Source organism: Oncorhynchus nerka, linkage group LG18 (assembly GCF_034236695.1).
Source record: "Oncorhynchus nerka isolate Pitt River linkage group LG18, Oner_Uvic_2.0, whole genome shotgun sequence".
Lineage (NCBI taxonomy): Eukaryota > Metazoa > Chordata > Actinopteri > Salmoniformes > Salmonidae > Oncorhynchus > Oncorhynchus nerka.
The window spans coordinates 42,529,436-42,555,157 of NC_088413.1; the positions used below are offsets into that span (position 1 = coordinate 42,529,436).

The 25,722-nt window shown below is 44.3% G+C and overlaps 1 protein-coding gene across 2 annotated transcripts in view; it reads left to right on the forward strand.

Annotated features, from left to right (window-relative positions):
* foxn3 (forkhead box N3) overlaps positions 1–25,722 on the forward strand; it is a 111,233-nt gene that overhangs the window by 27,383 nt on the left and 58,128 nt on the right. The window contains exons 1-2 of one of the 2 annotated variants that reach the window (XM_029687512.2): positions 10,237–10,445; positions 12,839–13,485. In XM_029687512.2, the coding sequence (XP_029543372.1) occupies positions 12,859–13,485 (627 nt within the window). In that variant the 5' untranslated portion in view covers positions 10,237–10,445; positions 12,839–12,858. Of the gene's footprint in view, positions 1–10,236; positions 10,446–12,838; positions 13,486–25,722 lie in introns of those variants that run through there. The other variant, XM_065004114.1, reaches the window with a different exon arrangement.

Here is a 25,722-nt window from a genome sequence, read left to right on the forward strand (position 1 = left end):
GGGGATAGGGTCAAGCGGGCAGGTTGTTGGGCAGCCGGCCGTCACAAGACGCGATAATTCATCTGGAGAGAGAGGGGAGAAAGAGGTCAGAGCACAGGGTAGGGCAGTGTGAGCAGAACCAGCGGTGTCGTTTGACTTAGCAAACGAGGATCGGATGTCGTCGACCTTCTTTTCAAAATGGTTGACGAAGTCATCTGCAGAGAGGGAGGAGGGGGGAGGGGGAGGAGGATTCAGGAGGGAGGAGAAGGTGGCAAAGAGCTTCCTAGGGTTAGAGGCAGATGCTTGGAATTTAGAGTGGTAGAAAGTGGCTTTAGCAGCAGCGACAGAAGAGGAAAATGTAGAGAGGAGGGAGTGAAAGGATGCCAGGTCCGCAGGGAGGCGAGTTTTCCACCATTTCCGCTCGGCTGCCCGGAGCCCTGTTCTGTGAGCTCGCAATGAGTCGTCGAGCCACGGAGCGGGAGGGGAGGACCGAGCCGGCCTGGAGGATAGGGGACATAGAGAGTCAAAGGATGCAGAAAGGGAGGAGAGGAGGGTTGAGGAGGCAGAATCAGGAGATAGGTTGGAGAAGGTTTGAGCAGAGGGAAGAGATGATAGGATGGAAGAGGAGAGAGTAGCGGGGAGAGAGAGCGAAGGTTGGGACGGCGCGATACCATCCGAGTAGGGGCAGTGTGGGAAGTGTTGGATGAGAGCGAGAGGGAAAAGGATACAGGGTAGTGGTCGGAGACTTGGAGGGGAGTTGCAATGAGGTTAGTGGAAGAACAGCATCTAGTAAAGATGAGGTCGAGCGTATTTCCTGCCTTGTGAGTATGGGGGGAAGGTGAGAGGGTGAGGTCAAAAGAGGAGAGGAGTGGAAAGAAGGAGGCAGAGAGGAATGAGTCAAAGGTAGACGTGGAGAGGTTAAAGTCGCCCAGAGCTGTGAGAGGTGAGCCGTCCTCAGGAAAGGAGCTTATCAAGGCATCAAGCTCATTGATGAACTCTCAGAGGGAACCTGGAGGGCGATAAATGATAAGGATGTTAAGCTTGAAAGGGCTGGTAACTGTGACAGCATGGAATTCAAAGGAGGCGATAGACAGATGGGTAAGGGGAGAAAGAGAGAATGACCACTTGGGAGAGATGAGGATCCCGGTGCCACCACCCCGCTGACCAGAAGCTCTCGGGGTGTGCGAGAACACGTGGGAGGACGAAGAGAGAGCAGTAGGAGTAGCAGTGTTATCTGTGGTGATCCATGTTTCCGTCAGTGCCAAGAAGTCGAGGGACTGGAGAAAGGCATAGGCTGAGATGAACTCTGCCTTGTTGGCCGCAGATCGGCAGTTCCAGAGGCTACCGGAGACCTGGAACTCCACGTGGGTCGTGCGCGCTGGGACCACCAGATTAGGGTGGCCGCGGCCACGCGGTGTGGAGCGTTTGTATGGTCTGTGCAGAGAGGAGAGAACAGGGACAGACAGACACATAGTTGACAGGCTACAGAAGAGGCTACGCTAATGCAAAGGAGATTGGAATGACAAGTGGACTACACGTCTCGAATGTTCAGAAAGTTCAGCTTTCGTAGCAAGAATCTTATTGACTAAAATGATTAAAAATGATACAGTACTGCTGAAGTAGGCTAGCTGGCAGTGGCTGCGTTGTTGACTTTGTAGGCTAGCTGGCAGTGGCTGCGTTGTTGATTCGGGGGCTAGCTGGCTAGCTAGCAGTGTTGATTACGTTACGTTGCGTTAAAAGAACGACAATAGCTGGCTAGGTAACCTAGAAAATCGCTCTAGACTACACAATTATCTTTGATACAGAGATGGCTATGTAGCTAGCTATGTAGCTAGCTACGATCAAACAAATCAAACCGTTGTACTGTAATGAGATGAAATGAAAATGTGATACTACCTGTGGAGCGAGGCGGAATGCGACCGGGTTGTTGAGTTCTAATCGGTAGACGTTGGCTAGCTGTTGGCTAGCTAGCAGTGTCTCCTACGTTGAGGACGACAAATAGCTGGCTAGCTAACCTCGGTACATTAAGATAATCACTCTAAAAACTACACACTCTAAACTACACAATTATCTTGGATATGAAGACAGCAAAGACAACTATGTAGCTAGCTAACACTACACTAATCAAGTCGTTCAGTTGAGGGTAATAGTTTCTACAGTGCTGCTATTCTTATTGACTAAAATGATTAAAAATGATACAGTACTGCTGAAGTAGGCTAGCTGGCAGTGGCTGCGTTGTTGACTTTGTAGGCTAGCTGGCAGTGGCTGCGTTGTTGATTCAGGGGCTAGCTGGCTAGCTAGCAGTGTTGATTACGTTACGTTGCGTTAAAAGAACGACAATAGCTGGCTAGGTAACCTAGAAAATCGCTCTAGACTACACAAGCTAAGAAGAAATTGCTAAGATTAGACAAATCAAACTGTTGTACTATAATGAAATGTAATGAAATGTAATGAAAAGTTATACTACCTGCAGACCGAAGTGCAGACCGAAGTGCGGATGCGACTGCTCGCTCCAACCCGGAAGTAGGAGAGACAGAATGCAATGTGGAATGTTATTAAATAGTTTGGGGTATGGCCTTTGTCTCTGGGGAATGGTCCTCGGCGCCAGATACTGATGACAGGTAGCTCTTTGCTGGGCAGCTGGCATCGAACCCCCCCACTGGGGGAAAGGCATTGAGGGGAACGTGCATTATTGTGCCATGCTTATAGGTTAAAGGTAAATAGGTGAATAACATTCCATGCATGGCTAATAGGAAGAAGAGAAGAACGAGACACTATGCTGAGGATGATACATTTACATTACATTTACATTTAAGTCATTTAGCAGACGCTCTTATCCAGAGCGACTTACAAATTGGTGCGTTCACCTTATGACATCCAGTGGAACAGCCACTTTACAATAGTGCATCTAAATCTTTTAAGGGGGTGTGAGAAGGATTACTTTATCCTATCCTAGGTATTCCTTAAAGAGGTGGGGTTTCAGGTGTCTCCGGAAGGTGGTGATTGACTCCGCTGTCCTGGCGTCGTGAGGGAGTTTGTTCCACCATTGGGGGGCCAGAGCAGCGAACAGTTTTGACTGGGCTGAGCGGGAACTGTACTTCCTCAGTGGTAGGGAGGCGAGCAGGCCAGAGGTGGATGAACGCAGTGCCCTTGTTTGGGTGTAGGGCCTGATCAGAGCCTGGAGGTACTGAGGTGCCGTTCCCCTCACAGCTCCGTAGGCAAGCACCATGGTCTTGTAGCGGATGCGAGCTTCAACTGGAAGCCAGTGGAGGGAGCGGAGGAGCGGGGTGACGTGAGAGAACTTGGGAAGGTTGAACACCAGACGGGCTGCGGCGTTCTGGATGAGTTGTAGGGGTTTAATGGCACAGGCAGGGAGCCCAGCCAACAGCGAGTTGCAGTAATCCAGACGGGAGATGACAAGTGCCTGGATTAGGACCTGCGCCGCTTCCTGTGTGAGGCAGGGTCGTACTCTGCGGATGTTGTAGAGCATGAACCTACAGGAACGGGCCACCGCCTTGATGTTAGTTGAGAACGACAGGGTGTTGTCCAGGATCACGCCAAGGTTCTTAGCGCTCTGGGAGGAGGACACAATGGAGTTGTCAACCGTGATGGCGAGATCATGGAGCGGGCAGTCCTTCCCCGGAAGGAAGAGCAGCTCCGTCTTGCCGAGGTTCAGCTTGAGGTGGTGATCCGTCATCCACACTGATATGTCTGCCAGACATGCAGAGATGCGATTCGCCACCTGGTCATCAGAAGGGGAAAGGAGAAGATTAATTGTGTGTCGTCTGCATAGCAATGATAGGAGAGACCATGTGAGGTTATGACAGAGCCAAGTGACTTGGTGTATAGCGAGAATAGGAGAGGGCCTAGAACAGAGCCCTGGGGGACGCCAGTGGTGAGAGCGCGTGGTGAGGAGACAGATTCTCGCCACGCCACCTGGTAGGAGCGACCTGTCAGGTAGGACGCAATCCAAGCGTGGGCCGCGCCGGAGATGCCCAACTCGGAGAGGGTGGAGAGGAGGATCTGATGGTTCACAGTATCGAAGGCAGCCGATAGGTCTAGAAGGATGAAAGCAGAGGAGAGAGAGTTAGCTTTAGCAGTGCGGAGCGCCTCCGTGATACAGAGAAGAGCAGTCTCAGTTGAATGACTAGTCTTGAATCCTGACTGATTTGGATCAAGAAGGTCATTCTGAGAGAGATAGCGGGAGAGCTGGCCAAGGACGGCACGTTCAAGAGTTTTGGAGAGAAAAGAAAGAAGGGATACTGGTCTGTAGTTGTTGACATCGGAGGGATCGAGTGTAGGTTTTTTCAGAAGGGGTGCAACTCTCGCTCTCTTGAAGACGGAAGGGACGTAGCCAGCGGTCAGGGATGAGTTGATGAGCGAGGTGAGGTAAGGGAGAAGGTCTCCGGAAATGGTCTGGAGAAGAGAGGAGGGGATAGGGTCAAGCGGGCAGGTTGTTGGGCGGCCGGCCGTCACAAGACGCGAGATTTCATCTGGAGAGAGAGGGGAGAAAGAGGTCAGAGCACAGGGTAGGGCAGTGTGAGCAGAACCAGCGGTGTCGTTTGACTTAGCAAACGAGGATCGGATGTCGTCGACCTTCTTTTCAAAATGCATACAATGATACATTTGTATTCATTCCCACTATGCCCGTAGTATAGGAAACAGAATGAATGATGTTATTGCTGCTTGATAAAGTTAAATGAGCATTCAGACCAGCCTTCCTATTTGAACTTTCATAAACAAAAATGTTAACTATGCCTTGTGGAAAGTAACTACTTTGGATGTGATTACAACTATTCCCCCCCCCCCTAAAAAAAACAATTGAACTTTTTAAAACTATTTCAATACAAATCTCAGAAAGTGACTACTTTTCAAAACTATTTGAAAACAGATCTCAGAAAGTAACTACATTTGTAAACTATTTGAATACAGATATGAGAAAGCAATTACTTTAAAAAAACACATTTGAATATAGATCTCAGGAAGTGACTACTTTTCTGAAACTCTTGAATTTGCTGCCTTCGAGTAATGGCAGGGCTGTATCTGGAACTGTATGTTGCTGTTAGAAATAGAATGAATAGACCTACTATTCCAATCTATCTGACAGTCATATTTGATCTACACAATACGTTTCTATCTGAACATGTTGTAAATGTCCCTTCTCCTAAATGTCTATTGCCACAGGTGTACATAATCAAGTCAAATCAATTAACCAATTATATTTTATTGATAAGTATAAATACCTTGTGACGCTCAACTACTGTATGACTCTTTCAACATGCCACTGAAAAGATTGAAAGCTGCAATGAAATTAATGATACCTGAATATACTGTAGAGTAATTCAAAGCCATTTGCAAAGATTGCTAACAGCAAGTTGGATGCTTAGCAAAAACAACTTTGAACCTCTTTGTCCATCTGAGGGTAAGTGTTCTTGTTTCAAACACACACTATACCATCTTTAAAGCGATGTTTCTCTCAGAATACAAACTAACATGATTTTCATCCTACCTTTTCTGCTGATTCAAAGCGGCAGTTTTCGGATATGTAGTTTCCTTTCAACACTTAATAGCCATATTTTGTTAGTGCTAGCATTCTCAGTAACACTTAACATTACACTAGTCTTGTGCCTGTGTAATTAGAGCATAATTTTATTAGCATGTCACATAATACCGTGCTAATTGCATTTTAATTGCATAGCAATGAGCTGAGAGTTTTTGTAACTCTTGTGACTGTGGTGACTGTGACTTATTTCACTTAAGTAATAACTCCTTTATCATTGATGGAAAGATCTCATGATGCCAAGAATAGGGGTGTTAACGCCGGTGTCCTGGCTAAATTCCCAGTCTAGCCCTCGTACCATCATTGCCACCTAATCATCCCCAGCTTCCAAATTGGCTAATTTATCCACCTTCATCTCCCCTGTAACTATTTCCCAGGTCGTTGTTGTAAATGACAATGTGTTCTCAGTCAATTTACCTGGTAAAACAAGGGTAAAATAAGGCATTTTAAATAAATATCATGCAATTATATAGCAATTTCCAAAGTTCTATGTAACAACAATTTTGCTATCATAATAAGCATATGTACATATGCTTATTATTACAACATATGTAAAATAACTTGATGTCAAGTCTTACCTTATTACCTTATGTCTTACTCATTATGAAATTATATTTGTTACTCATTTCGAACATGAAAAAGTGCTCAACTCTAATGTTGAGGTGATGTCCCTCGTGTATTTAATTCTTGGCAACAGGCTATATTAAAATTCATATCTAAGAGCCCTCCAAAAACCATATGTTTATGATCATATTTTTAGACCAATTCAACTAATTGTTGTAGTTTTTGGTTCTTCGTCAAATACAGTTGAAGTCGGAAGTTTACATACACTTAGGTTGGAGTCATTAAAACTCATTTTTCAACCACTCCACAAATGTCTTGTTAACAAACTATAGTTTTGGCAAGTCGGTTAGGACATCTACTTTGTGCATGACACAAGTAATTTTTCCTACAATGGTTTACAGACCGATTATTTCACTTATAATTAACTGTATCACAGTTCCAGTTTGGGAAATTCCAGAAAAGGATGTCATGGCTTTAGAAGCTTCTGATAGACATCATTTGAGTCAATTGGAGGTGTACCTGTGGATGTATTTCAAGGCCTACCTTCAAACTCAGTGCCTCTTTGCTTGACATCATGGGAAAATCAAAAGAAATCAGCCAAGACATCAGAAAAGAAATTGTAGACCTCCACAAGTCTGGTTCATCCTCGGGAGCAATTTCTAAACGCCTGAATGTACCGCGTTCATCTGTACAGAAAATGGTACGCAAGTATAAACACCATGGGACCACGCAGCCGTCATATCGCTCAGGAAGGAGACGCGTTCTGTCTCCTAGAGATGAACCTACTTTGGTGCGAAAAGTGCAAATCAATCCCAGAACAACAGCAAAGGACCTTGTGAAGATGCTGGAGGAAACAGGTATAAATGTATCTATATCCACAGTCCTATATCAACATAACCTGAAAGGACACTCAGCAAGGAAGAAGCCACTGCTCCAAAACCACCATAAAAAGCCAGACTATGGTTTGCATCTGCACATGGGGATAAAGATCACACTTTTTGGAGAAATGTCGTCTGGTCTTATGAAACAAAAATATAACTGTTTGGCCATAATTACCATCGTCATGTTTGGAGGAAAAAGGGGGAGGCTTGCAAGCAGAAGAACACCATCCCAACCGTGAAGCCCGGGGGTGGCAGCATCATGTTGTGGGGGTGCTTTGCTGCAGGAGGGACTGGTGCACTTCACAAAATAGATGGCATCATGAGGAGGGAAAATTATGTGGATATATTTAAGCAACATCAGTCAGGAAGCAAATGGGTCATCCAAATGGACAATTTTTTAATTTAATTTATTAGGTAAGTCAGTTAAGAACAATTTCATATTTTCAATGATGGCCTAGGAACAGTGGGTTAACTGCCTGTTCAGGGGCAGAACGACAGATTTGTACCTTGTCAGCTCAGGGGTTTGAACTTGCAACCTTCCGGTTACTAGTCCAACACTCTAACCACTAGGCTACCCCAAGCATACTTCCAAAGGTGTGGCAAAATGGCTTAAGGACAACAATGTCAACGTATTGGAGTGGTCACAAATCCCTGACCTCAATCCTATAGAAAATGTGTGGGCAGAACTGAAAAAGTGTGTGCGAGCAAGGAGGCCAACAAACCTGACTCAGTTACACCAGCTCTGTCAGGAGGAATGGGCCAAAATTCACCCAACTTATTGTGGGGAGCTTGTGGAAGGCTACCTGAAACAATTGACCCAAGCTAAACAATTTAAAGGCAATGCTACCAAATACTAATTGAGTGTATGTAAACTTCTGACCCACTGGGAATGTGATGAAAGAAATAAAAGCTGAAATAAATCATTCTCTCTACTATTATTCTGACATTTCATAATTCTTAAAATAAAGTGGTGATCCTAACTGACATAAGACACAGACATTTTTACTAGGATTAAATGTCAGGAATTGTGATAGACTGAGTTTAAATGTATTTGGCTAAGCTGTATGTAAACTTCAACTGTATTTGGCAGCAATTTATTATAATTTATTTTCAAATAACTTTTCAGAGATGTATTCAAAATACTTTCAAATATGATTTGTTTTTCTGAGACCTTTATTTGAATATCAATAGTTGCCTTTTAGTTGAAACTCCAAAGCCTCCAACGAGCTTCAGAAGTTTGCATTGATTGATGTGGTGTTTTATTCATTAGGGGTTAAAGGTAAACTCAGCAAAATGACGTTGCATGAGCAGCACCGCCGATATTGCGATGAGCAAGATTCAAAGAGTATCTGTGCATGTGCATGGGTTCACTTCACGCTCTTACAACGTGGTCGCCACTGGACCAAAACAGCAGAGAAGTTGAGCCTCGCACTCCAACGCTCTTAGTAGTTGCGGAAATGGACCCACTATGCTGTTTACTTTGAGCATCTATGTTGTATCCTGACTCTATCTTTAAGACAAAATAGAGAATAGAATAATAAGGCATGAAAAACATCTTTCCAATGCGGCCCTCACGTGTGCATGTCTGTTTGTGTGTGTGTGCGTTTGTTATATACAAACGTGTCCATGTACTTCTGAAGTACTATCAGTAGCTGAGTTGAGTATTTATTTACCACTGGCATGAATAGCCTCCTTACACTCCCCCACACCCACGCGCACACTTATAATTAGTCATGTGCTTGAGTGTGTGTGTGTGTTGAGGTGACAGTTTGGCAGTTGGTTGGGGGTATGAGAGGGGCAGGCTTGGTCTATTCAGAGGGGATTGGTCCTTTGTATTTGGCTAGGGGCCCTGGCCTGACCTGCAGGAGAGTGGTCTGCCATACTCAAAGAGACAGAGAATGGAGGAGAGAGAGAGAAAGAGCGAGAGAGAAGTGGAGAGAGAGGTCATGTACTTTAGGTCATGTACTTTAGTATAGTTTGCTCTCCCTTTAATGTTTTTTTTTTTTGAATGAGTCGAAAATTAGTGACGCAGTTATTTCTTGTGTAAACTGTTGGAGGTGTGTGTGTGTGCGGATGAGTTGAGTGTCGAGGAGTGTGTGTGCAAATGTTAACAAGTGAGAAGAGGAGTGTGGTTGATTAGGAATGTTCTAATGACTTCCCCCTGTCATGCTTCTTTGATTTAATAACAATCACGTGTCACTATTTCAACCTAAATTACCCACAGGTCTAGTATCAGCTAGTCCTTCTCAAATCCTAACCTTCACTTGCAAAAGGTTGCATGTTTGAATCCTGATGATAAAAAGTTGTTTTTGTGATTTTTGTTCTAAGCTTATCCCAAACTTTAACCTTTACCTTAACCATTCGGAGTTCACTCTTGGTGCAAAAGGTTGACTGTTCAAATCCAGTGATAGAAAGTTGTTTTTGAGAAAAAATGTTTAAGCCTATCCCAAACCTTAAACGTTACCTTAACCATTCGGAGTTAATGCCTACCCTTAAGATTTTGGAATGAATGCCTAAACTTAACCCTAACCTTAATAATTCAGAGCTAATTCCTAAACACTTCCAAATGTAACGTTTGGAACAACATTGACATTTGAAGTTTGAGAAACATGGATGAATGACTAATTCTGACGTGAGACTGAGAGCTTGTTGCAGCTCAGGTCCAACTGACCTAAAGTCAGTTTGGAGTTTTACCGCCTAATGCAAGTGAAGGGAACAGTGTTCACTGTTGCCCCTAGTGGCCGGGTTTCCACATCATCCCAAAGTCCTCAGGCATGGATAGAGGTCTAATACTGACTTGTATATCACAGGTGACCTGGCTGCTGAACACATAGACCTACAGCATGAGTGAGGAGATGGTTATAGCCTACTGGTAATAACCCACTATTATAAAATAAACCCTGTCTTAATTTAAGTCACTTTTAGACTGATTGAAAATGCGAAATGTTGTAACAGAATGAGCCTATAGTTATATTACAGCTTTACATAATGTATTTTCTTTGGCAAAAACAAATGAAAGGCACCCTCGATTTGCAAAAATTAGTTTATTAAAATGATCCAGGGGGCATGACACCCAAGGCACATTTTAGCATGTTCTCCACCTCTTCTCCAAAACAAATGTTGATGTATTTGTACAGCTGCTATTTGTGCCCTAAAACACACTCGACTTCATTATGTTCACTTCTTTACTTTCAAGCTCAACACCACGCTTTGTGTGTGTGTGTGTGTGTGTGTGAACTACCAGCCCCAAGCTTTGCCACGCGGTCATGTGTGGACTTCTAATTTGCTGACGAGCAACTCTGTTCTCCTCTCTTCACTTGCATGAGCCGACGAAACACACGCTCTCACACACACACCTTATGCATTGGGGACGGGGAAGAGCTCAAATAACCGCCGAGGACTATGATTTCTGACGGGACTTGGTTCGATTTGTCTCTGTAAACCTCGGTGTTTGATTCTGGGTGAGGATTACAATGCAGGATTGTAAAGTAATTTACGCAGAGGCGGTTGTTCCAAAGACGTGTTTTGTCTATGCCTCGCAATTCGTATATCGTCAGGTCGCCGAATGAGAGGAAACAGAGCTTGGAATCATCATTCATTTTGCTGTTACAATGTGTTGTTGGTGGGATCATTTGTGGGATGGATGATTCCACTTGACGAGTTAATCTTGTCACTGACCAATTAAATAGGCTCCATATCGCGTAGTCTACGTAGGCTATCAATCACAGTCGTAGGGTACATTTGTCAAAATACCCTAAATATAATCTACTTTCATTAAAAACGAATAGTATAAATGTACACTATATTGTAGCTTATTTAGTATAGGGATGACAGTAGGCTAGGGCTATCGTTCTCCCAATGCCCCCCCCCCCGTTATTTTCTATCATTATAGGCTTACTGTTTATAACGGGGCTTTGAAGCATTTGTATGACACAAGTTCGCAGCAGGCTAAGCTCGGCTCCCACGGTTGGTTTTGAACTTTTAAACTATAGTCTAGCTCTTACGGTCAACGTTTAAATGCCGTAGCGTATTCTCAGTTCAAATGTAGATTTGCGTACACCAAGACACGCAGTGAATAAACTGCCAAAATATTGACTTCTGTGCGCCTGTCGTGTTGGCCAACTGGTTTAGATGGACCATTGACATAGGCTCCTACTACCTGTAAGGTTTGGCTGTGAACTACTGTATGGCATCAATGACATGACTTCGCTGCCCACTCACCTGTGCGCAGTCAAGAGAAAGGCGAGAGTTTTAGAAATGCATTTTTAAAATGAGAGTCTTTGGAAAAGGGTGATTCTCTCGCCGGGGTTGTGGTAGATAGACAATTCTGATAATTAGCTGGCCCCAAACCGAGCGCCCTCTTAACAAGGCAACCCCACACAATGACATTACCTCGACTGTCTTGTCAGCTGCTGTAACATCATTTATTTTCCGCTTAGAAGAGGCTCCTGGGATTGTTCTTCCAGCAGTACCAAATTGGAAACAAGTTGTCCTCATCACCACTTGAGTTAGTGAGTAAGCTATATATTTGTTTTTATTTTTCACTTCTAAAAGTGATTAAAGAGTGCAATAGGCATAGGCTGCAATCTGTGGGAATGCTACCTGAATAATTACATTGCATTTGTAGTGCAGTGTAGGGCCTATCTGATTATCAATGTTCTTACGTGGGACGTGTCATCCCCAGAAGAGTCGACATTCCCGCAGCGCCTAGCCTAGTTCAATACACGATGAGCGTGGTGTGCTGGTGTGCAGCTCAACCGCTGTCTTTTGAAGCCATTTCCAGTGAAAACGGTATGGCGTTTAACCACTGGAACCGCAAGACGAACGCGTTTGCTTGCGTCTCTTATGTAGCCATTTTTCTTTTAGGAAGAAGAAATCAGCTCGCCGTAATTAAAGGGAGCGCGTGGTCCAATCTGGGTGCTGCGTGTTTACCATGGCGTGTAACTGTTAAACCGGCCCGGGTTTCATCTGCCTCTGGTGGAGCATGACTCGTTTTATAACAGGGGGAATGAGTGTTTTATTTTTTCAGAGACTGCTGTGGTAAAACAAATCCTCAGATACCGGCGGATTAAACCATATAAACATGACTGTTACCTCAATTAAATACGCAGTGATGAGAACGAGAGAGATTGAGAGAGAGGGACAGATAGTATAGGGAATTTGAGAAAGGGAGAACGAAAGGAGGGGAGAAAGATAGACAGAGAAAGAGTGAGGGAAAAGAGATAATGTGAGTGGGGAGAGAGTCACTCACTCACTTGATGTACAGTGTTTAGTGACAGCTGTGGGTAAATCAATCATAGAGACACGGGATTTGAAAGGTTGTCTGGTTATTTGAAGGTTAGGGCTACAACGGCCTGGTTATGTGAAGGTTGCAGATTAGTTATATGATGGTTATGACTTGTGTGTGTGTGTGTCATAGAGAAAGGCATCTGCAGTACTTGACTGTATGGTGGGTGTCTGTTTTCCACAGACCTCACTGCCTGAAATACTCTACATAACTCCACTGACAGAGACAGAGAGAGAGAGAGAGAGAGAAAGACAGAGAGATGGGGTTGGGGAACAGAGAGCGGTCGTGGACTTAAGTATAGTTTTCAGTATAGGATGGTAGTGTGTAAAGTATGTCAGTGTGTGAGTGTGTGGGATAAATGTGGAGTGTTTAGAAGAGTCAGGTTACATGAGGTATGTGAGTGTAAAGTTGTGTTTTCCAGCTAGTTCTGTGCTGTTATGATAGAATGATAACAACAACGATTATATAGTAACAATAGTAACACAAAAAATATTTTTTAAAGTCTCTCTCTTTCTCCCTCCATTACCTGACTGTCTAACACTAACACCCCCTCTCTCTGTCTTCCAGGAGTCTAGGTGGTGGTGTCCATGGGTCCCGTCATGCCCCCCAGTAAGAAGCCTGAGGTGTCTGGCATTAGTGTAGCCAGCGCCAGCATGTCCCACCTCTACCAGACCGGCTCGCTGTCCCGCGCCCTGCAGGAGGCTGAGGAACTTGACCTGGTCCTCCCCGTCCACCTGGCCCTCCCCTTGGCACCCCTCCCCGGTGGGGCCGCCAAACCAGAGAAAGGCACCGCCACCCCGGGTATGGAGGACGAGGAGTTGACCAACCTCAACTGGCTCCACGAGAGCAAGAACCTGCTCAACAGCTTCGGAGACCCCGTGCTGCGCAGCGTCAGCCCTGTGGGCGGCGAGGGGGGCGGTACCCGCGACGGGGACCCTGACGACACCCCGCCGTCGCCGTCGATGGTGGGCGGGGACCTTCCATACGATGCCCAGCGCAACCCCAACTGTAAGCCGCCCTATTCATTCAGCTGTCTGATTTTCATGGCGATTGAGGACGCTCCATCCAAGAGGCTGCCCGTGAAGGAGATATACAACTGGATCCTGGAACACTTCCCCTACTTCGCTAATGCTCCCACAGGCTGGAAGAACTCTGTCAGGCACAACCTATCCCTCAATAAGTGCTTCAAGAAGGTGGACAAGGACAGGAGCCAGGTAAGAAGTAGGAGGAGGAGGAGCACACACAGATATTCATGTAGCACGCGCGCATGCATATTCACATGATTCATGCACATACAGTTGAAGTCGGAAGTTTACATGCACCTTAGCCAAATACATTTGAACTCAGTTTTTCACAATTCCTGATATTTAATCCTAGTAACAATTCCCTGTTTTAGGTCAGTTAGGATCACCACTTTATTTGAAGAATGTGAAATGTCAGAGTAATAGTACAGAGATTTTTTTTCAGCTTTTATTTCTTTCATCACATTCCCAGTGGGTCAGAAGTTTACACACACTCAATTAGTATTTGGTAGCATTACATTTACATTGTTTAACTTGGGTCAAATGTTTCGGGTAGCCTTCCACAAGCTTCCCACAATGGGTTGGGTGAATTTTGGCCCATTCCTCTGACAGAGCTGGTGTAACTGAATCAGGTTTGTAGGCCTCCTTGCTCGCACACGCTTTTTCAGTTCTGCCCACAAATGTTCTATAGGCTTGAGGTCAGGGCTTTGTGATGGCCACTCCAATACCTTGACATTGTTGTCCTTAAGCCATTTTGCCACAACTTTGGAAGTATGCTTGGGGTCATTGTCCATTTGGAAGACCCATTTGCGACCAAGCTTTAACTGATGTCTTGAGATGTTGCCTCAATTTTTCCATATCATTTTGCCTCCTCATGATGCCATCTATTTTGTGAAGTGCACCAGTCCCTCCTGCAGCGAAGCATCCCCACAACATGATGCTTCCAGCCCCGTGCTTCCCCGTTGGAATGGTGTTCTTCGGCTTGCAAGCATCCCCCTTTTTCCTCCACACATAACGATGGTCAATATGGCCAAACAGTTATATTTTTGTTTCATCAGACCAGAGGACATTTCTCCAAAAAGTACGATCTTTGTCCTCATGTACAGTTGCAAACCAGACAGAATGCGTCTCCTTCTTCAGCGGTATGACGGCTGCGTGGTCCCATGGTGTTTATACTTGTGTACTATTGTTTGTACAGATGAATGTGGTACCTTCAGGCGTTTGGAAATTGCTCCCAAGGATGAACCAGACTTGTGGAGGTCCACCATTTTTTCTGAGGTCTTGGCTGATTTCTTGTGATTTTCCCATGATGTCAAGCAAAGAGGCATTGAGTTTGAAGGTAGGCCTTGAAATACATCCACAGGTACACCTCCAATTGACTCAAATGATGTCAATTAGCCTATCAGAAGCTTCTAAAGCCATGACATATTTTCTGGAATTTAAAGGCACAGTCAACTTAGTGTATGTAAACTTCTGACCCACTGGAATTGTGATACAGTGAATTATAAGTGAAATAATCTGTCTGTAAACAATTGTTGGAAAAATTACTTGTGTCATACACAAAGTAGATGTCCTAACCGACTGGACAAAACTATAGTTTGTTAACAAGAAATTTGTGGAGTGGTTGAAAAATGAGTTTTATTGACTCCAACCTAAGTGTATGTAAACTTCCGACTGCACTAGAGTTTGACAGGGGAACAGGACTCCCGCGGGATTCTGGCAGGAATGGGAGTGAAGTTTTAGAGTCAAGTTCGGGACAGGATCAACAGTCCACAGGAAGGCAGTACAGGAATAGTTATAAACAAGAGTTTTTTGGGGCAGAAATATGTAATGCGTGAAGCATTTAATAAAATAAACCCACTGTAGGCTAGGCCTAATATTGTTTAATAAAATGAAATAAGGGTAATTTCCCCCCTCCCTCCAGCAGCTCACTATTGCGCCTCGCTCCAGTTGTAGCTAGTCACTATAGGCTACCTCAGACGCCAATCTACTGTCAGTAGGCTAAATGATGAAGCCTTCAATAGAGCAATTGCCATGTCTTGTTTCAGCCAAGGACCCATCACTAACGTTGACATTAGAGCCAAGGAAAGAGTGATGTTTTAAGATTTTGATGGAGTTTTCTTTAACAATGACGGAACCGAGTACAGGCTTGTCATTTTCTTTTTTAAATGCTGCTGTTTAATCAAATACGCTACCAATCGGATAGTGGGACAGGCGGCCGGAAGTGGCATAGCTGCTCTACTCCCAACAACTGTACCATCAAGCCCAATTGTTTGTATATTTAACTAAACCTGTGCCATCTGAGGTGAAGAGTGAAATAAAAATAGATTGACTTATACAGTACTACCGCTTAGTAAAAAAAAATACATAGCAAAATGTTAATTTTGTTCGTGTTGTACACGTTCATACAGTTTGTGCACAGTGACTCGGCTGCAGACTCCAGCTTTATGCTGGCACTGTGCTGAGCAGACCATCCTGCTGGGGTCTAGGTCCTCATCCTCCAAGCTTCATCTATCTACATTTAGGTCATTTTAGAATACGCTCTTGTCCTTAGCGACTTGTTCTCCAGTCAGTGCATTTAACTAAGACAGGTCAGACAACCACATGTCAGTCGCATATTGCATTGCTGAAATCATCACGTTCAATACTTCCTAACACAGTAACTTGCATATTTCTGTGTGCAGAAATGAGCGCGGGACGGGAAGGGAGTGAATTGTCATCAGAACGGGACAGGAAGTTCCGTTGTTGTAGAACTGTTGCGGGATACGGACAGTACAGGAAAGTAATTGACAGGACAAGACAGGACAGGAATTCATTTTCGCTCCTCAACCTCTAATACGCACCTGCATGCGAGTACAAACACACACATGCGCACACACACACACACACACACACACACACACACACACACACACACACACACACACACACACACACACACACACACACACACACACACACACACACTTGCCAGAGTCAAGTACAGACAAAACCCTATCCTGGTATCGCCGTGACATGTCATTGATGTTTTGTTTGAATTGTAAATTCCTGCACTGCAGCCAAACCTTTCTTGAAAAATGGACAAGTGTCTTTTCAGATAATTGCTTGATAAATTCATTGCTAATCACTTGCAGAGAGTAAAGTGTCTTTGTTTTCCGAGAGAGATAAATCCGGTACATTGAAAACAAAGGAAACATTCTGTATGATGCAATCCTGCTCTGTGTGCATACATGCATGTGTGTGAACAGTGGCTGACATATTAAGTTACTATGCTTCTGGGAAGTATCAGATGTTCTAATGCTAACGGTAAATTCCACTACTTTTACCAATTTCCACAAAACATTTTCCAAAACACATTTACTTGAAGAACACTGCAGATGCAAAGTTTCGTAACACCGTCATTCGGTTACCAAACTTTGCATCGGTACTGTTCTTCAACTAAATGTGTTTTTGTAACATTTTCAGTGGATGTTGTTAAAAGTTGACCTTGTGCATCGTGTTTTATGGTTTGTGTAACTTTGCAATCATTCGTTTTTGTTTGAAATACGTTTTAAAGTGAGACATCTGAGTCTCAGCATCATTCTGTTAACGTGGAATTGCCCCATATACAGATATTTACTATGACGCCACAATCATCAGTCACTGACTGGGACTGGTTTAATAGATTTACTTGAGTACATTACTGTGTGTGTGTGTGTGTGTGTGTGTGTGTGTGTAGGCATGTGCTTACATACATGCACGTGATCTTGCGTGCTTGTGATTTCTTGTATGTTGGTTTCTGTTGAGTGTGTGTGTGTGTGTGTGTGTGTGTGTGTGTGTGTGTGTGTGGAACAGTAAAGCCCTTCCATGTGACTCACAGTTCGCTGCCATCTGCTTAGGGCTGTATACCTGTCTCCATGGCAACGCCACTGCCATTGTCATGGAAAGCCAGCAGTTGCTGTAGCAACAGAGAAACTTATATGTGTGTGTGTGTGTGTGTGTGTGTGTGTGTGTGTGTGTGTGTGTGTGTGTGTGTGTGTGCAATACTTGTTCTTTTGTTCAGGCATGTTTTTATAAAGTTCATATTTTATGAATAATATTACATGGATCTGTGTGTTTTGATTTGTTTTGTGTGTCTGTGCACTTGTGCGTGCTTGTGTGCATACTAGACATGCATTCACGCACGCACACAGGTGTAGTATGCATAATGCATTCCCTTATCACGCAAGACTGGAAAAATCTGGAAACCAAACTTTGAAATTGGATGTTGAAACCACTATCGACCAATCCGTTTCAATGGTAAAAATCCTGTAAGCTTTTACCGCATATCGTTGTTCCAATCTTTGTTAATGAGTTATTAACGATGCTAACTGACTTGTGTGTGTCAGTAGGCCACTTTTCAGAGTGGAGTGTTTGAATTGTCATGTCATTCGCAGAGCCATTCCATCCATACTATTCCGTTTTTCTGTTTAATGAATGGTGTTTGTAAAAGTTTTCCATGTGTGTGTGTGTGTGTGTGTGTGTGTGTGTGTGTGTGTGTGTGTGTGTGTGTGTGTGTGTGTTAAACTGTTTAATGAATGAGTGGGATGATTGTGTCTGTTTTCATTAGGCATTCAGTGAAAATGCACGAATCTATTAACTACGGTATGGAGAGGAGGACAGGAAAGGACAGGGGAGGAAGATAAGAGAGGTGAGGAGGAGGAGAAGAGAGGACAGGAGAGGAGGAAAGGGGAAGTGTGGATTGGATGAAAATGTGAGGTTTTGTCACTGGTTAAAGTGGTAGTGTGATTGTGGTATGTCGAGGATGTGGTATGTAGAGGTCTTTATGTTGCCTATTGTAAGGGATGTCCTTGTATGGAGTGATGTGATGGTTCAAACTGTGTGTGTTAGCAAGATTCCTGCAGATGCCTGCTGTGTGCGCGTGTTTGTGTGCGCAGGCGCGTTGGTGTGTATGTGGCAGTCAATGTGTCCTTGGTTTCCATGACGCTGTTTATGAACACAATGTTTCAGTTTGACACCTCATGACCGTGTACACACACACACTCACACACACATAGTTTTGTATTGCAATCCTTGTGGGAACCAAATATTTTTTTTCCATCCAAAATTGTATTTTCCAGAACCCTAAATCTAACCCTAACTTAACCATAGCCATAAGCCTAACCTTAACCCCAAACCGTTAACCCTAAAGCTGTACTTAACTCTTAAACCTAACCCTAACCCCTAACCCTAACCTTAATTCTAACTCTAACCGTAAACCTAACCCCTAAGCCTAAAATGGGGACAAGCTCGTGGGCCCAGCTAAATGTCCCCACTTGTCCAAATGTTCATTGTTTTAATATCCTTATGGGGACTTCTGGTACCCACAAGGATAGTTAAACAAACCCCCCCCCTCCCCCCACACACACACACACAAGTTTCATGTTTTTTAGTTATATGTACGGGATACACATGGTATACACCGTCCAAATGCTTTACTTGCAAGTTCCTTCTCGGCAATGCGACAACAATAATAAATAATAAATAGAATAGAATAAACATTTTAGCATAAATATAATACAGGAAGGCACAACTTATAGTCCAATATTTACACGTGTATTGGGGAAGGGGCAATGCTTAAATTGTGCAGTATTTAGCAATCATAACAAGAGCCTGGTAGCAGCATTTGTGATGTGTGTAGCATGAATGTATATATGTGTGTGTGTGTGTGTGTGTGTGTGTGTGTGTGTGTGTGTGTGTGTGTGTGTGTGTGTGTGTGGTGTGTACATGTGGGCTAAGGTGCAGGTGGTTAGTTCAGTTCTGGGGCGGCAGGCCTCATGCTCAGACCTCATGTGCCGGTACCTTCTGCCCGACACAAACACACACAGACACACACAGACACACACAGTCCTATAACTAAGTGCAAATGCCACTTTAGTGCTCTCTCGCTATCTCGCGGTAAACACTGATTTTAACCTTGATTAAAGCCACTGTTTTTTCCTCGTGTTTCTGTGGTGACCATGGCAAATGCAGATTGAATGCCCTGAGTGCCAGGCCGTAAAGATCAAGCCAGATAAGATTGTCAAAACCAAAACCAACATTTCATCTGCATTGAAATAGACCATGTCATTTACAAATAGAAGAGTTGCTCTATATTGACCAGTATTTAGAGGTTACCTTGACAATCTCTGTGTTATTGCTGAGTGAGTGCATGTAAATCTCTCTCTGTGTGTTTTTTGTGATTGTGTGTGTGTGTGTGTGTGTGTCATTGAGATTAATGTGTGTAATGCTTGCTAATGGCTTTATTACTGTTGTAAAAAGGTGTGGCCTTTTAGCTCTGTCAGTCTGTGAGGTTCAGCTGTGAGTGTTTGTGTCCTGTTAGCTGTTTGGTTCAGCAGTTTAATTATTTACACAGGGAAACATGGTCGACACAGAGGGATGAGACACCAAGAGCATCTGCAATCTCTCTCTCTCTCGCTCTCTCAATTAATTACATTGAAAGGGCTTTATTGGCATGGGAAACATGTTTACATTGCCAAAGCAAGTTAAATAAACAATAGATAAAAGTGAAATAAACAATCAAAAATGAACAGTAAACATTACACTCACAAAAGTTTCAAAGGAATAGAGACATTTAAAATGTCATATTATGGCTATGTATACGGTTCTAATGATGTAGAAATAGTTCAAGCACAAAGGGAAAATAAATAAATATAAATATTCACTGGTTGCCCTTTTCTTGTGGCAACAAGTCACACATCCTGCTGTAGTGATGGCACACTGAGGATTTCACCTAATAGATATGAACGTTTACCAACATTTGATTTGTTATCGAATTCTTTGTGAGTCTGTGTGATTTGAGGGACATATGTGTCTCTAACATGGTCATACCTTTGGCAGGAGGTTAGAAAGTGCAGCTCAGTTTCCAACACATTTTGTGGGCAGTGTGCACATAGCCTGTCTTCTCTTGAGAGCCAGGTCTGCCTACGGCGGCCTCTCTCAATAGCAAGGCTATTCTCACTGAGTATATACATAGTCAAATCTTTCCTTAAGTTTGGGTCAGTCACAGTGGTCAGGTATTCTGCCACTTTGTACTCTCTGTTCAGGGCCAAATAGCATTCTAGTCTGCTCAGTTTTTTTTGTTAATTACTTGACACACTGGAATGAATGATCTTTTTGTTTTCTCATGATTTGGTTGTGCCTAATTGTGTTGCTGGTCCTGGGGCTCTGTGTGTTCTGTTTGTGTTCGTGAACAGAGCCCCAGGACCAGCTCGCTTAGGGGACGCTTCTCTAGGTTAATCGCTCTGTAGGTGATTTCTCTCTCTCTCCCTCGCATAGTGGGTGTATTACCAATGGAAGTCATTGAGGTTATGCTGATGCTACTAACAGACATGGACTGCAGCTGTAAACTCTGCTTAATAACACAGCAGCAGGTCAGGACGGATCCTGTGGTCGCTCTGCCCCTAGTCCTCACCCCACCAGGGATCCTCTGCCACTATCCCTGGCCTGCCCTGCCCTCTCACTGATCCCCTGAGCTACCTGTCCCTCTGCCTCCAGGCCCCTGTCCTCCAGCCTCACACTCTGCCCATCTGTGAACTCTTGGGCTAGGTGCCTGCTGATGTGTGCCAAGTCCCTATACCCCCTGTCTCCTACCCTTAGCCCCTATTCCCAGTCCCCAGTTCATGGTCTCTCGCTACCACCTGCCCACTTGGCTACCCCCCCCCCCGCCTGATGATGTGTGCCCTGGCCAGATGTTATCCTCTGTGTAGACAGATGTTAGCCTGCCAGGGTTAGCTGGTGTTAGCACGCACATCCTCTGCTACGCACCCAACCTCTCTCGTTCTTGCTCTCTCTCTCTCTCTCGCTCTCCAGTGGACATAGATCTGTTATAATATTTTCTCGGATCTTCAAACACTGAGGGGGCAGAAAACTCTTCCATTGTTGTGTAGGTATTGTTGGTGGAAGGAGGGGTAATGTGATGTGGGTTTTCATTGCCAAAAATACCCTGCAATCAGTCCGTCTGCTTTTCACACACATACACACAGATAGTGACTAATTCAATTGGGATGTTTTTAATGGGTCAATTTGAAGGATGAGCCTGTAAAATAACTGTAGTTCAGAGATCCCCCTCTGTTCTCTATGTGTTGTGACTCATAGGCCAGGGGAGCTCATGTTAGACTAGACAAGACCTTCAGTCTGCTGGTTTATAGACCTCCTTTTATAGAGAGAGGGGGGTAGAGTGAGAGAGGGCGTAGAGAGGGAGGGCAGAAAGAGGGAGAGAAGGGGGTGGAGAAGACGGAGAGGGATTTTTTTATTGGCCCAATAGTTACATCATTAAAAGTACAAACTTGACTACATTTTAACGGACCTAGAAAGTTAAGAACCAAGCCCCCTCCCGTCTAGGAGAGAGAGAGAAGGGGAGAGGGATACCCCTGGCAAACACCGTTATTTGTTTTCTGTTCATTGGCTGATGAGTCAAATTGTTGCATTCATCCGACCAGCCTTTAACTCTCTCCCTCTCTCTCTCTCAGGAGGAGAGGAGGAGGAGAATGATGTTGTGACAAGTAAAGATAACTGTGGTGGAATGTCATAGCAGACAATGACAGGGGATGAGAACACCATGCTCTCTCTCTCTGTGTGTGTGTGTGTGTGTGTGTGTGTGTGTGTGTGTGTGTGTGTGTGTGTGTGTGTGTGTGTGTGTGTGTGTGTGTGTGTGTGTGTGTGTGTGCGCGCATACACTCCTATGCTAGGGGAGCCCGTGGTGTGAAGCATCTTCTAGCATGGTAACACTGAGTGAGCACTAGTCTGGACAGACTGAAAGAGAGGGAGAGAGGGAGGGAAGACTAGAGAGACGTTCTAACAGTTGAATTTCTGTTAACGAGAGGGGAGATCTCAGTGAAATGTTCACTGTTAATCCTGGCAGCGTGTGCTCAAAGGGGAAAAACCTGAGGTGTTGTCATGCTGGAGTGAATCTTAACGCTTCATGCTTTCTTCACTCTGAGTGGATTTACTTTCTGCAAAGACACGGGAATTGATCCCACAGTACCTTAATACAGCAGAGATTTTAGTGGCTGTGCCAGTGTGACAAAATGGGGAATGTATTCCTAGAAATCAACCGTGTGTATATGTGTGTGTCGGTCCTCTGTGATCTATTCTCCGCACACTACCACTCTTTGAAAGGTGATCTTCACTAATTAGGATGATACAACTAATTAAATGCAGCTAATAATCCTTAATAATCCCCAATCTCTCCCCATATCTTTCCCTCTCCTCATTTTCCCATCTCTTGCTTTCTCTCTTTCAATCTCTCTCCCTGTCTTCCCGATTGCCCTCTCGCTCACTTGCTCGCTCTCTCTCCCTCTCTCTCTCCTAGCCCTCCACCCGGTTCTAATAGAGGGTGGAAGTCAGACTGGATTCAGGATAGGGTTTGGTGTTTCAGTATTCTTTGGCCTGTAGCTTGCTTTAGGTTTGTTTAGTTTGACCTTCACTTGTACAGTTCAAAGTACCCTGTTAGTTGCCAGATTGCTAGTTCACATGGAAAAGTGTTAGACTGTTTTAGTTTTTTTTAGGTTGGGGAAGCAGTGACTCTATGATAACATTGTAGAAGGACACTAGACATGAATTAAAGGGATGCACCAGTAAAAGTAGGGTCACGAGCCAAAACGGGTCCTTGAAAATTGTGCACAGTTGTGTACTATGGCATTCATTTCGTATTATACAGTATGTTACGTCCTGCAAAAACATCAATCGTACAATATGTTACGAATTTGTAAGTGCTTAAGATCCCGGACCGCTTCTTTAACTTAATGGCACTTTTGGAAAGTGCACTGCGTGACTAACTCTGTAAGACGCACTAACCATGTACAATTTGATAGAGGCTTGGAGAGATGCTGTTTGGGGCGAGCTATTTGTGCAGATTATTCTGGATGGGGTGTGAAGTTAGTTGAGCTGTCTCTGCATTTTTGTCTCCATTGACGTTCTCTCTCTCTCTCTCTCTCTCTCTCTCTCTCTCTCTCTCTCACACTTTTGTTCCACTGTGTGAAATGGAGGAAAATAAAGGCTGTAATTAATGAATTTAAATATAGAGAGTCGTCAGTGCTCCATAGATGTATTTCACCTTTATTTAACTAGGCAAGTCAGTTAAGAACAAATTCTTATTTTCAATGACAGCCTAGGAACAGTGGGTTAACTGCCTTGTTCAGGGGCAGAACGACAGATTTTTTACCGTGTCAGCTCGTGGACTCGATCTAGCAACCTTTCGGTTACTGGCCCAACGCTCTAACCCAGGGGTTCTTAAACATTTTTCAGCCTGAGACCCAAATGAGAAATTCTATGTTTTCCTGGAACCCAACCTTAGAAAAATTATACGGAATTTCATTGCCCTTGTGCCATTAAAAAAAAAATGCAATATAGACAAATTCAAATAATGAAATACCCATAAATACATGTTCATGTTTATTTTCCCCCATTAAAAAACACTCTTACACACCTTTCTACGTTGGAACTGTTGCTGTTAAAATACAATTTTTTAAAATTCTGATTTATTTCACCTTTATTTAACCAGGTAGTCCTAATGAGAGGTGTGTGGCTGGTTGAAGTTTTCAACGAGCATGTCTATTCTGTCAGAAGCTTGACTTGCATAGGTCATGTGGTGCCAAACTGGACCAGAACATCTACTGCTTTCTCAGTCAGGCAGGAGACCGCTTCCTGCTGCAGATGAGCAACCCAGAACTGTGTGTTTGTCTCAAACAGCATATTGCTTCAATCAGTTTATTCCAGTTCAGAATAAAAATGATTACTTGTAACAGCAACAGTTCCAACCTAGACTTGTTTTCAACAATCATTTCTACAGTAAAGTAGGCCTGATAATTTTTCATCTTCATCTGAACTGTTTCTTAGGTTTGCTAATTAGCTTGCTTTGGCTAACGTTAGCTATTAGCTGTGTAACGTTACAAGGCCAGGGGATTGTTTGAAAGAGAAACTCAAATCTACTACTATGAGAGGTAGTACTCCCTTATTTCTGCTTATCATCGCCTGTTATAAAATTACAACAATGCCTTGCTAGTTGACTTACTTTTCCACTTTCGAAGCACTGTTTCCTGAAGCACTGTTTCCTGAAGCATTCTGCCCTGTTCTGAAATAACTCTCTGGGTTTACCGTCACGCTGTGGATGTTTGGTCAGGACGTGTCGTTTTATTCATTTGTTCATTTTGAGAGACTCATTACTAAGCACTTCCCCGCACAAAACACATTGTGGGCGCTCTTCGTTATTTCTCAAAGTTTGTATGAAAGAAACAAGAAGTCATCACTGTATTTGCGTTTCATGACGATTGAGCTCAGTAAGAACTTGTGGCTTAGCAGGAGTCCATTTCGTGACCGCGGTGAGTGATGGCGAGCTGGAATAACAGGTCAGTGGCTTGAACGACAGCACTGCAGCGTGTGGCTCGCGGAGTGATCTTCAACACAACTGCGGGAAAAAAAATCCAGTAAACAGCGAAGCACATGGGCATCTCCCACTACCTCTACCTCTCCCACTCGCGCTGCTGCCAAACTGAGCAGAGACCGCTGATAAGCAGAGACCGCTGATAAGCAGAGACCGCTGATAATCCGAGACCGCTGATAATCCGAGACCGCTGATAAGCAGAGACCGCTGATAAGCAGAGACCGCTGATAAGCAGAGACCGCTGATAAGCAGAGACTGCTGATAAGCCGAGACCGCCGATAAGCCGAGACCGCCGATAAGCCGAGACCGCCGATAAGCAGAGACCGCTGATAAGCAGAGACCGCTGATAAGCAGAGACCGCCGATAAGCAGAGACCGCTGATAAGCAGAGACCGCCGATAAGCCGAGACCGTGGATAAGCCGAGACCGCTGATAAGCCGAGAGCGCAGTGAGCCGAGAGCGCAGTTGCACTTGGCCAAATCAATTCCAGTAATTCGTGAAATAATTAGACATTTAAGTCGCGACCCACATTAACAGGGTCGCGACCCATATTTTAGGAAACGCTGCTCTAACCACTAGGCTACCTAAATCCCTTGGTCCAGGTCAGGACCAGGACAGTGAGGACAGTGTTGTTCCCAATGTTGTTCCTCACAGATCCACCATTCACAGTGGAGGACAGAGCGATGACGGGATGGCAGGAGGAGGAGGTGGAGGGATGAATTGATGGAGGGAAGGATGAGGGTGAGGAGTGGATGATAGTGGGCTCAGGACTGTGTTTTTGAAGTGTGAGAACGGAATAAATGGAATCGGGGAGGGAGGAGGAGAGGAGAGAGGGATGGAGAAGCAGGAGTAAGAGAGGAGGGTGAAAGGAATAGAGTAAGAGAGGAGGAAAATGATAGTGAGCTGTGCTTTTTTTGAGTGAGAAAAGAAGGAATTCAGGGGTAGGAGGGAGGAGGAGGATGATAATAGAGGGCTGTGTTATTTAGCGCGGGGGGCTGATAGGATTAACTGGATGGGCTGTGAGATGGA